Source organism: Rhyacophila brunnea, unplaced genomic scaffold (assembly GCF_057557595.1).
Source record: "Rhyacophila brunnea isolate RB1 unplaced genomic scaffold, BYU_Rbru_1.0 scaffold_3, whole genome shotgun sequence".
NCBI classification, from domain to species: domain Eukaryota; kingdom Metazoa; phylum Arthropoda; class Insecta; order Trichoptera; family Rhyacophilidae; genus Rhyacophila; species Rhyacophila brunnea.
The window spans coordinates 5,317,975-5,331,845 of record NW_028232965.1 but is presented as its reverse complement, the minus strand read 5'-3'; the positions used below and the strand labels follow the sequence as shown (position 1 = coordinate 5,331,845).

General features: G+C 32.1%; 1 protein-coding gene across 1 annotated transcript in view; it reads right to left on the bottom strand.

The window, feature by feature from the left end:
- The window catches only part of Lkr (Leucokinin receptor), a 112,321-nt gene extending 104,248 nt beyond the window's left edge, over positions 1-8,073 (bottom strand). Inside the window, exons 1-2 of the mRNA XM_085952453.1 lie at positions 8,070-8,073; positions 7,776-7,978 (exon numbers count right to left, since the gene is read on the bottom strand). Coding sequence (XP_085808579.1) covers positions 7,776-7,978; positions 8,070-8,073 — 207 coding nt within the window. The remainder of the gene's footprint in view (positions 1-7,775; positions 7,979-8,069) is intronic.
- Between the last annotated feature and the right edge of the window lie 5,798 nt (positions 8,074-13,871).

Below are 13,871 nucleotides of genomic sequence, written 5' to 3'. Positions count from 1 at the left end.
CATGTTATTGTATCCAGGTTATTATTTAACACGGTTAACCGATCTAATTCTTAATAGGTATAACAAAACATATATATAATTACTAGGGTTGGCCGTAAAATAAGGTATCAAATTTTTTTCATAAAGAAAAACACGTTTCTTTGCAATGAATTATACATTGTTGAAAAGCCTGGACTTTATACTATTTTTCTACATAATCCCCGTTGCGATCGATGCATTTTTGCATGCTTTGTAGCATTTTTTGTATACCCGTGTCATAGAACTCTCCCGCCGCGGCGTGCAGGTAGAGTACGACCTCTTCTTTCAACTCCTCGTCGGTCCTAAAATTTATCATACCCAGGTGTGACTTCAACGCAGGATAGAGATGATAATCACTTAATGATGCCAGTGATAATTGAATCCAATAATTCTTCGCTCTTCTCTGCGTAGCAATCAAGGAATTCGCGGGTCGCTTCAACTCGTTGCCGTTGGTGATCTTCATTGAGCATTTTGGGGACCCACCTTGCACCTATCTTATGATAATGCAAATGTTCTGTCAAAATCTTGTCAATAGTAGGCTTACTGACCATCAGGAATAAATTTGCACAGTTCCCGAATCGTCATCCATCGATCTTCAAATATTACCCTCCAAGCTTTTGCAATCGTTTCATCCGAAACCGATGGCCATCTGGCACGCTGTTTATCATGGACGTCTGTACGTCCGTTTTTAAACTCTCTGCATCATTTTGCATGTTTTTGATGTCCATACACTTTACATAACTGTCGATAAATTTCTATAGGCGTAGTGTCCTTAGCACACAATAAATGAAAAACAGAACGTAACTTACACCTGGCGGTAGCGGCGAGTAAAAACTCCATCGCGAACGGCTACCAAACCAATACTAAGCTTCGTAGATAGCTCGGAGTGATAGGGATTTGTAGGCGGGGAACCAAACTACATGCCAATGTTGCCAGATCTTGAAAGCATTCCTCGTGACTCTGGCGCCCTGGGAACCTTATTTTACGGACAACCCTCGTATACGAAAAGACACATCAATAACTGCGCTGTTCGCCATGATAAAAAACAAAATATTTTCAAGTTTGATTACCACTCTAAAATTAACTGCCAATCCTAATTGCTTAGAGTTAATCGAGTGTAGTGATCACTAATAGAACTTTTTTTTGAACATAAAAAATGGAATTTCCGAAAATACCACCTAAATTCAAAATAAAGCTTAAATGCTAACGGTTTAAACCGGTTAACCGGTTAGTTTGTCGTAAAAAAACCCTCATTATCCACTATCGATATATCATGCCTAATACAAGTTCAATAAATTTTTCGTAAGATCGAAAAGTGACGATTATAATCATGAAAAGGCACTTCACGTGGCTTGTGAAATACTTAGCTCATCACGAATTCTGTTACAGTGGCCGACCCTCCATCACTCTCCATTGGTAGTAAAATGGCAATCCACGCGCTGCACGTGTCATTTGGCAAGTGATAAGGGATGTGGTGATGGGTTTAGGAATATGTATAATTTTCCCCAAATCAGCACATATTATTATTTTTAATTAAATATGTACCTATATCCCAAATACATACTTTGATTTCTCTTCGCACTACCTACATTGAATAAGTTTATAAAATGAAACTTAGTGTCAGCGCTAGTGCGATCCTGATACTGCATAGTAGAACATAATATATAGACGCTATTTTAGTCAACAAGGAAAATTTTGATTCCCTCTAAACGGAAAAAGTCAAATCAACCGAATTTGTCTGGTGGATAAAAAAGAGATTTATAATAACTACACGGTAGAAACTAAGTTCAAGTAGTATCACCATCACATTGTTTGCTCAAGTCGTAGCCCGTATAATAATGATACCCTTGTAACAGAATAATTAACACATGAAAACATTTGGACATGTTTCACAGAAAACTTTTTTCACATACTTACCTATTTTGTTTAGTCGGCAGTCCGCAATAAATTCCATAGTTAGTTGTGTACCACTGATTAAAACAAAAATTATCCTATAATTTTATTTCGCCACACTATTCATTATTTCTAAAAAGGCTACCTAAGTGTGAATAAAGTTTATTTTTCCGGACAATAAAAATGTTGAACTCTAACTAATTCCATTTTCAAATTATCTACCCCTATCTAATTGGATACTGTGTAGGTACCTCGTTATAATTGAAGGTATTATTTTGATGCAATGTGGTAAAATTATAAACTACAAAGTACCTCAAGTAAATTTATATTAAACCTACAAGTCTTTTGTATTTTTTGCATCTTTTACAACTGATAAATACTTTTTAAAGATTAGCAATGATTTTTCACATTTTTTTTTTAAATATTCGACCATTCAAACTTTTCCCACGTATTCCATAAAAAGTGTTCGTGAATCACTTTCTTAAAGCTCGCTGTCATAATGTTTGCCATCTCTGGTCTAGTGAAACGCAAAAAGCATTTCGTGAGCAGTTTTTGTTGTGTAAAACATCTAATGAATAAAACAAAATGATTCTTTTGAAAGATAGATAAAGCAAAAAATTATTATGTTTTTATTAGTTTTTGTTGAAATATCACATGTTTAGAGTTTATTTTTTATTAAATGTTATATCAAAGGTAAAAGTTTTGCTAGAAATTTCGAAGAAATGAAAAAAATAATTTTTAATACCTCTTATTATATCGTTGAAATATCTGTAAAACTTTTATTCACATACCTACCTATAGTTTTTTATACACATATAAATTATATTGCTGATACATTATTAATTGAAACGAGATAAAACTATATTCTCATACCAATTTCCGTTAATATATTATGTATACGTCAATACCTCGTCAAAAATCTCATAAAGACAGAGCTATAGCAGATGATATAGTGTTACCTAGCGATTTGGTCTCTTCCTAACTAGGCAACTTGGCAACTGCCAAGAAATGAAGGGGGAAGAATACGTGGCGAACACCCAAAAATCTATTACGATAACTGAAGGAAAGTGTTATGAAGTTGTGGAAAAGTGGAAACCAAATGTTCTAGACAGCGGCTTTGGAAAGGCTGCGACGTCAGGGTACTGACTTCGGAATGGCGGCGGCAAAAAGACATCGGCAAAATGGCTTCGGCAAAACGGCTTCGGAAACATGGCGGCGGCAGAATGCCGTCTTTCGAAAGTTAGCAACGTCAGGGCGCTGGCTTCAGAAGGGTTACTTTACTATTTGCCCATAATTTGCCTTCAAAAGTACTTTATATATTCAATGTTTATCTAAAAATATTTAAAAGAAAATTAAGTATTCATTTGAATTCGATTAAACACTTACAACTAAGAGAAACCGTTTTCTTTAAAAACTTCATACCTATTATATTATTATTATTATACTTGTCCTATTGCCAGTTTTATCACTAAAATAAAGTTTCAGTTGACGTGAAGTATGACTGTGTATATATTTGTGGCATAACTTAGTGATAAAATTCGAATGATTAAATTCATTATATTATTTGATTGGTTCAAAAAATAACCTTAAGACTTCATGTTACCTTCAATCACGCGAGATTTCTTACATGGGGATGAACTGTATTTAATTCAGTGTCTAGATTCAAAATGTGTATTAGACATTAAATACCTAGCTCGAATAAAATCTGCGACAGTTATCACATCACATCAGATTGGTATTTTGAAAAATCTTGCCTATCCGAAAATTACGGGAAATTTGAAATTTATATACTATCTTCAAACTAAAACTATTATAAAACGGAAATTCATTGAAGACATTCACTTTATTATAACATGCATTAATATTGTATAGTTATTTTAAACATAATTATTATTAAATCTCTTTAGAACGCATTAAAAGATTTCTCAATAATTCATAGTAGTAATATAATATATTCTGTTTATTTAGAAATCATCGATTTCTTTAAAAAAAATAATACTTTGTATAACAACAAATCTCTTTTATTTGAATACTCTGGGTATGGTTACAATATCCGTAGCATGGAACCTTTTTAATAAATATTTTTGGATATATTCATATTAATTATTTGAAATATTTTCTAAGGTCAATATATAATATAAAATGTATCAAATTAAAATTTAAAGTTTGTTGTTGAATTGTTTTTTTAATGATTTTATATGAGTATTTATTATTTACGACAATTTTAAATGTACCAACTCAGTAAATTCAGTCTCTAGTAAAGCTAGACTCCTCTTTTATACATTCATAAATTTGGATTGGGAGCGATTCACGACTAGTGGGCATCTTTAATTATAAAATGTATTCATACGTCATGATCTGAAATATATTCATCCCTATATTATTAGATTGAGTTTGAATTTCACTATTAATCAGTTGCTTTACAAATCAAATCCACAACAATGAGACAAATACGCCGTTGAAATTGTCGTAAAATGGTTTCCCATGATCTAGATCAGTATTCCCTAACCCTTCACGTCACAGCACACAATGAAAATAAAAAAAAAATTACGACAAACTGAAAAATACTTAGGATTATTAATTTTAAGTCAATATATTGTCCGACTGCAAAAATAATTAATATATGCAATTCTTCATAATAAAAATATTTAGTGATAACTGGCATAATATTATTATACGTAGGAATATTTTCCGAATTATAAAAAAACTATAAGGTTGAAAATACTGTCACTTGCATACTATCCATTCATTTTATAGAAGATTAAAAAAATACCTACTATATCTACATATTATTCTATCTTCTATCACTTGCATACAAACTACGTTTACATGAGAATTTATTCTCTACTCTAATAAAATGCCATTTATTGGTAATATAATACGAGTATGTTAATATATTATTTAACTTTGGTCATTAATATCTTGCGACACGCCAGTTGAAAAGCTCTGGTATAAATACGCTACTGGTAGACTAGTCAAGACCAGTCAATCTTGTTGTGATATCTTTTGTTGTATTGTCATTTTGATTATTGTTTACACTGTATGTTTGTATCACTGATTACGGGAAATTGAATAATTTCCGGTTCCATTATTCAGTGGCAGATACTTTGCGTTTCCTAGACGACAATCTACTATATAATAATATACGGAATCTTAAACTACCTACCGTGATTGGACAAAAATTCTTCCATTACTAATTATAGTATGTATATGGTTGAGCATTCACTTACTTATGTAAGTAACGTGTCTAGATTCTAGAATCATGTCACTTTTGCACAAAATATTACAGAGAACATCGCCTTATCTCCTCTTCATTGCACACGAACCCGTATACAATACCACTATGGGAAAGACCAACATAATAATTATGACCGGTGACCTAGCACCTCGCTAAACTTTGATGAAACGTTCTTACGAGTAAAGATGCCCCGCTTTTTTCGATTTGTCTTGCATCTTGAGACATTGACTCTTAGTTTATTTAATGCCTTTCAGACATCAAAATATACTGGTAGAGTTCCTCTCTATTCAGGCATTGGTGAGACTTTTTCTTTACTTTTGAGTGAGTCTTTTACCTAAGAATCCAAATGTTTTACGTAGGTACACTCTATGTGTCATTAGTACGGAGTATTCTTGAGTATATGTCCATTATCTGGAGTCCTTATGAGGTTTCCTATAAGCTTGCTTTAGAGCGAGTTCAGAAAAAAATTCTTCGACATCTTTATTTTAATGTATATAATTATTTTCTTGCTTGCTTTTTCAATTCCGATATTCTGGAGAATTTAAATTTTTATGCTCCTGTCAATTACATGCGTGATCGCAGCCATGACCTATTTTGGGTGAAAGCTGTTTCCTCATGTCAGGCTCACCAGGCATCAATAGCGAGGAATATTCGGATGGTCAATGCACTCCCTAGAGATGTAGACATTTTTAGCGATGCATTATGTATTTTTTTTTTAAATTCTATTCTATTGTTCAATTTCTATTTTTCTTGAATTGTTATTTTTTATTTTTATTTCTATTCTACTAAATTATTTTTTGCTTTGTTTTTTTCTTTACAAGTTGATTTACCTATTCTAAATGGCATTTGTGAACGTCTTGAATGAATAATTTGTTATGTACTCAATGTGTCTTTTAAAAATAAATAAATTAATTACTGTCTTCATCTTAAGGAAACTTTGACTGAACGTGAGCCTTGAGATTCTAATTCAAGTGGCTATCTGGGATCATGCATCTATTTCTTCTCTTAACGTTAGCCATTACTTATCTTTGTACACCAGAAGGAGGATGTAGTTTGATAAGTACCATAAAGATTTTTCAATAATTTATAGTTTTATCTAGAAAAGATGATTGTGTATAACAACTTCGTACGTAAAAACTTTTTGAGGCTTTTTAAAATTCAAAAATAAATTTTTAGTTCAATAAAACTAGATATAAGATGTGCATTCATCGAAGATTATTTGTTATTATTTTAATGTGGCTTGTGTAAATTTTTTGAAATGTGCGTATATAGTCAATCTCATTTTGATTATTGTTATTATTTCAATGAAGCTTGTATAAAAAAATTTCAAATGTGCGTATATAGTCAATCTCATTTTGATTATTGTTAATATTTCAATGTAGCTTGTGTAAATTTTTTCAAATGTGCGTATCAATTTGAGGTTGTCAACCGGTTCACATACCTGGGTTCCAATATTACAAAAGAGAACGAGGAACTGGAAGAAATAAAAGCCCGTATAACCGCTGAAAATAAATCGTACTTCTCATTGCTGCACATGTGAAAGCAGCTGAAATGGTGGATTGCTTTGAGAGAAAGATCCTGAGGCGGATATACGGACCCATGAATTATGGTGGGGAGTGGAGAATTAGGTACAACACGGAACTATACCGCTTATACCAAGATTCAAAACTCTCCACCTTCATAAAACGCCAGAGGCTGAACTGGGTAGGCCATGTCCAGCGCATGCCTGAGTCACGGATACCGAAGAAGATCGTCGAAGGAAATCTAGGGAGGAAAAGGCCTGTAGGAAAGCTACGGACACGATGGGGTGACAACATTACAAAAGATGCCAACCAGCTGCTAAAAATCATGAACTGAAAAAGACGTGCGGAGGACCGTTCCGGCTGGGGGACGGCGGTGGAGGAGGCCAGGGCTTGACTTGAGCTGTAGCGCCATCTAAGAAAAAGAAAAAGTAGACGTGTAGGTACGTAAGCCGATCCATTACCGATCCCGATGAGGTGGACAGAATTCCACACGCCTTGAGATTCAATTTTGATTGTTCGGTTTGAAGCTTTCGGACGATAATGAGACCCCATTTCGTGGTAGATTTGAGATTACTAAACCATATCATTAACTGAGTAGTATATTGATAGGTACGTTAGTGGATTTGAGATGACTCTACCGACCATGTCGTCTGGCCGGGGTGACGCAAGACGACTACGTACCGTACACTGTCATGCAGTATCTTTTGCAGATGGCTTTTAGCTCGTCGCGATTCGATATCGAAACCAGAACCATAAAAAAGTTATGCTAATTCCGGTTTATTAACCTATCGCTAATATCCTAACTATCGCAATACTATGCTTACTACCGTGGTAAGTGAAAAATATATTCGCCTCCGATCCAAACATCTAATTCGAGTCTCGGAGTGTATTCTAGTCGCATGACCAAACACGCTTACAAGTCAATAGGCCAATATTACTGAAGAAAATTCCATACCCCCCCCCATACATTCCCCAGGTCCACATTCCTCCACAGGATTATTTTAACATACATAGTGTCCTTTAATGAGAATGAATTATTATTAAGTGGGAATGATCCACATTCCTACTTAATTTAATAAACGTATGAATGTGTGTTCTCTTACTTGAAATGGTATTGCAAAAAGTCCGATGACAATGTCAGCCAGTGCGAGGTTCGCGATGAAACAATTTGTAACGTTCTGCATCCGACGAGAGGTCGCCACGATCCACATCACAAGAGCGTTTCCTGCGACGGCCAGAATCGATATCGTACCGTAGAATATGGAGAGAAGAACAACCAAGAACATAGGCACGTCGTACAACGAATCTGTAAACAAACAAATTGGGCTATATTAAGCAAACACTTTTAAGACTTCCTTATTAGATATCGAATCATCATGTTATTAAGTTTATCTAACCCATGGGTTCACAAAGTGTGTCCCGCGAGATTTATATTAAATCTGTATTATTTTTTATTCTTCATATCAAATATTAAAAATTACATTTAAAATTAAATATCCTCTGGCAAGAAATAATGGTCAGACACTTTGATATTTGTGCATGCGGATGTACGAAGTGAGGGCGGCTCGGCTTCTTTATTTGGAAGTACCTATATTTGTGAAAAACATTTTCTACAATGAGCGTAGGTCAAAATGGAGGTTTTATGGTATTTTCAGAGCATAAGCCTGGACATTCCTTAAACGTTGTAGATAATCTATATATATAATTTTGAGGCCTTATTATCCTTTATATTTATTTTAAACATTAAGGTGATGTCTCTAGGTAAAGTTGTTATCGAAAAATAGCTAGAAAAGTTTATTAATCGGTAAATATATATTCAAAAGTAATGAGAAAAATAAAATAAAAAATTAAGATGTATCGTGGAGTTCTATATACCAAAAATACGTGTCAAATTCGGTACATTTCTATCGGGTGGTAAGAATGAATGACATAAGATTTATTATCAAAATTACGATAAAAATGTACGTAAATCTATTACCTAGGGAAACGCTAAACGTTAATTGGAATTTATTATATCCTTATATCTTTTTTTTCAAATTTAAAAAACATCGATTTAGAGGTTAGAAAGCATGCAATTAAAATCGAAACATCTCGGTTCAGACGTAATTTATCGCAAAAAACGCTTAGCGTTTCTATTAAAAATATTATTTAATAATTTTTAGGCTAGTTATTTAAATTAAATCTTGTATTTTTGTATATTAACGAATCGATTGTAAATAAAATGAATATTTGACAAGACTTTATCGACATATGCTGCTAACGCGGAAATAAATCGAACTATTTTTGAAACAGTACTTGCATAGATTAAAAAATACATACACACACACATACATTGAAAATAAAGGTTCGCCAGGTACGAAGACAAAAACTGTGTTAATTCTGCTGTCAATAATCTATTTTTGCGATATTGGAGCATATGTCAATGGACTACACATATCAACCTCCACTTTCTGAAATAGTGTTGTGTAATTATTTCAGATATTTATTACTGTTTTGACGTACCTACCTTTTATAAAGCGATTTTAAAATAAATATAGTTTCATAATAATATAAAGAAAGCATACGAGCGAAAATGCCTAAGATACTTCTGACACACATCAAATTTAATCTTTGTCTAGTAACTGTACAATATCCATATTTATGTTAAGTGTTTAAAATGTTATAAGTAAAAAAAAAATCGTCTATTCACGTGGTAGTCGCGAAAATTATGAACAATATACAATGTTAAAAATAATAAGAATTGTTAAAATTTCTAGTCACAATATTATTCAAAGACAAATTAACCCGATCAAAACAGCCTCGACAAACTTCCACTTCACTAACTTTTGTTCTATATGTTTATCCTGGATACAGCGCCAAACACATTTTGAAAATAGCCGATATACTGGATTATTTGTTAGTTTGGGTTAGTTTAAGTTAGATTAGGTAATCCTAACAAATAATCCAGTATATAGGCTATTTTCAAAATGTCTTTGCCGCTGTATCCAGGATAACCGACTTGTACCCTAACTTTAATTACATACATACTATTGTACTATATTTGGGCCATCAAACGTTCATTCCTGTCTACGGCCTTAAAATTATTATCTACGTGCCTATATAACTGTATGCCGTCCTGTCAAAAAGTGGAGGTTGATAATTTAGTATGTAGAAAATAGAAGTTATTATTAGTCTCCATAAAATATAGGGTAAACAATTCAGTGAATGAACACATAAGAGGTGAATTTGAAAATAAATTAAATTAAAAACGATTAAATGAACTAAGAAAATTATTAAAACAATAGGTAGGTACAATAAATTGTGTATAACCGTGGTATTACTAATTTTATGCCGTGATGCTTTGATAGTTGAACTTTTCATAATATTTGGATCACTATTTAGTTGCTCATTTATCTGCTACATCATAAAGTCGTAAATATTGTTTTTTTATGAAGCAATCATAAATACAAAAAATTAAGATCTACTTTTCAATCATAGTAGATACCTAGGAATATGGTATAGGTGTTGATAATTTTTAATTATTTATTCGAGATCTTCAGGGAATTACAAAAGTCCACACCTAGAAACCACTGGGCCAATAAGGTTTCTTTTTATATCTCCAAATCCATTTCACTTACACATTTATAGGTAAAATAAATAAAACTATCTTTTATTTTATCTTGCACTGTTCTTTAAAATCGACATTAGATTTTTTCAAAGAAATAACGTTCTGTCTTTTTCTTAGAATATTATGTAATCAGTGGTGCACTTACTTCAAATTCTAAATTTTTTTCTTACGTTTTACATTTTTTTTTTAATTTGTCACTTATTTTGTCCTTGGGTTTGCTTATCAAGATTTGTTCGCATGTTTATTTACGTTTTTTCTTACCTCCAACTTCTTTTTTATTCAATTCGTTGCGTGTCTTACTTTATTCTTATCTCAGATATAGTTAGTTAGTTAATACAAACCGTCCACTCTGTGGAGGCCCATATGAACCCATTAGGATCGGACATGGTTGAAACGAAATGAATTAGGATGTCTATATAATATCGACATAGTCATAATTATAACTACAGTCGAACTCGGTTATTACAATCTCGGACATAGCGAGATCTCGGATGTAATGAGGAAACAGTCGTTGACATTTGGTATATGATTTTCTCCGTACATTTTTATTCACTGTTATAACGAGATACTTATCGGATATACCGAGCTAAAATACTGGTAATGTGTTGATCGTTTAAAGACATTTCGACCCTAAGCAATAAAATCCGATCGGACAGGATGCCGCCGGGGACAGATTACGTTTATGACACTAGTTAAGTGTCTAATTGTTGTTTTCGCCGACAATAAAAATACCTATTCTCTGATATAACGAGTACCGCTTATAACGAGTACATTCAGCCGGTCCAACCTTCCTAGTAATAACCAAGTACAACTGTATATTCCTTATTTTGTTTAATAATAATTCGAATGGCATTTGTTTTGCTATTCATTTCATATCATTCTTTTATTCCACCTCTAGTAGAAATTCGATGTAATTGTCAATTGTACAAGATTAAACTCAATCTTATAAACATTTGTACTTAAATGTTCATTTACTACTATAAATGAATTTTACTGTAGAAAAATATTTATATTAATTCGTATTGACAACGTAAAAAAATCTGGTTCATTGACTGGACAGGATACCCTTGTATTGCCACTGTAAAAAAAACTACGGTAAACAAAATGTAAAAATCATAAACACTTTAAATCAAATCAAATAGACATGTTAGAATTGTAAATATTTTATGGGGTTAATATTAATTGTAAATATTTTTACATAGGTAAGTAAATATATAATAAATTTAAATGCATTTTTATCAAGCTTATGATTTTTAATATGTGGCGACACACAATATTTTATTTTATATTTTATTGCCATCTGGTTGCGATCGACGAAAGTTTTTAGTAACACATTTTTAGAAATTCATGGTAAATGCCTGTAGATGCCTTTAGATGGCGTTGAAGTCACATTTGATCGTAAATTGAGGCAAAGAATTCGCCTTAATTGATGACTGCATAAAGTATTTTTATTACATAAAATAGTATTCGTTTAAACCTCTCGATCTAATGTTTCAGAATATAGTCATATTTCAGTATATCCATGTGCAGTGGTGTTAAGATTTTTTAGATTTAATAATTTTTAAACGCATTTATAAAACCATTAGTAAAATTTTTGTTAACATTATACGTATGGTGAAGTATTTACCATAAAAAAATATATTTATAATCTTTGTGATCCCAAATTTTACAAGAATTAGGCATCTTATTATTCAAAAAATGGGCACGATTAACACATTTGATGTTAATTCTAAATATATTGATTATAAGCTATGTGTTTGACCATTCAAATGTGATAAAACAACCCACGAAGAATGATTGTTTTATAATAATAATTATTGACCTAAGAATAAGGTAGTATTTTTTTGAAATACGCCATTTCTATTGGCATTTCCCAGTAATTAGGCTACAACGTACGGCCGTAGCCATAAATTGACCAACGATAACTGAAGTAGGGAGTAAGATCATGTTAACACGCGTCTTTGAACATATACCGAATCGAAAAAAATCGTTTTTAACCCCTTAATATAGATTTTTATAAATAAATAGATTATCTACAACACTTAAGAAATGTCCAGGCTTATGCTCTGAAAATACCAAAAAACTCCACTTTGACCTACGTGGCGCATGTGGGCCATTAATAAACCAAACTTATGATCAAAATAAACAGATAACTATATCGCATCTGTTTTGCGTATTCATACCACAATATTTGAGCCTAGATTGCAGGATTGAGTTTCAAACAAACAATTGCATAAATCACATGGTGAAAATACTATTTTTCACTATAATAAGATATATTGTATATGCATAATGTAAAAACTATAGTATATTTATAATTGTGGGGAGAGGGCGGGGAAAATTTTCGGTTGACACCCGAGCAGCCGGCACCCTTGCTTAGGTCGGTTCGGCCACATAATTTGACATTTAACACATCGTTGTACACACAAGTGAAATAACTCACTAGTCATTTTGATATTTTTTTTAGAATTATTAATAACCATGTCCTTGCTTTTTCGTACAAGGTGGTTGTTAGTAATTTTGAACAATCACAAACACCCAGGCTTTGAGAAAACACACAAATATTGTGTCCTGACCGGGAATAGAACCCAGAGCTCTCGGGTGGAAAGCAAGCGCCTTACGCACTGCACCACGAGAGCCGCCAGTAATTTTGACATTGTACAATATCAATTATTATTAATATGTTACACAGATTACATATACCTACTCCCTCCCACCGATAATATGATAATATTATGTATATAATGTATATTTAGTTAAAAATATAAGTTTACACAATGAATTTTTTTTTTAGTTTTTTGCCTTAATGTTCTTATGTTTTAAACAGAAAATATTTAAGAATTTTTGATTTCAAAATTCTCCCGTTGACGAAAAAGTTTGTGTACCCCTGATCTTACCAAACGTACATTCATTTTACAAAATTAATACTATCGAACGAGGATACGTAATGCAATTTCAATTTAAATTCTAATTGATTTAAGTTTTGTATTATTCTATTTGAGTTGTTTTTTTCGACCTGGATGTCACTTTTCCTTTTATCAGTGGCGAAGGGTGGAGATAATATGCTTTTAAGATCCGACATAAATAGTGCACATTAAACTTTGTCAGTCATTCATGTTTGTTTTAATTGAACTAAGTGTATAATTTACAGATGGTGGTTGTTAGTTTTTAAAAATCAATTAAGCTTTGCCTTAACCAAAGCATAATTAATAATTTTAGTATGTTATTAGCGATTCGACAAAATAGTGTACACTATTTCAGTTATATTTATTTGTTTTCGTTGAATTAAGAATACATAATATTACAGAATATTATGGTATTAGTTATTTTTTTTTAAATTCATTAAGCCCTGCCTGAACCATAGTAGATAAAAAATAATATTATATCTATAAAATATTCAAAATTATGTATGGTTTAATGGCATATTTTTACATATTTTATGGATAGACAATTGTTTTTTACTAATATCTATAATTACTAGTATATATTATTATGGCTTGGTTTTCGCAGAATTTCATTGAATTAAAAAAAACTAACTAACAACATCTGTAAATCGTAGACTTTGTTCAATGAAAACAAATACATATTATGA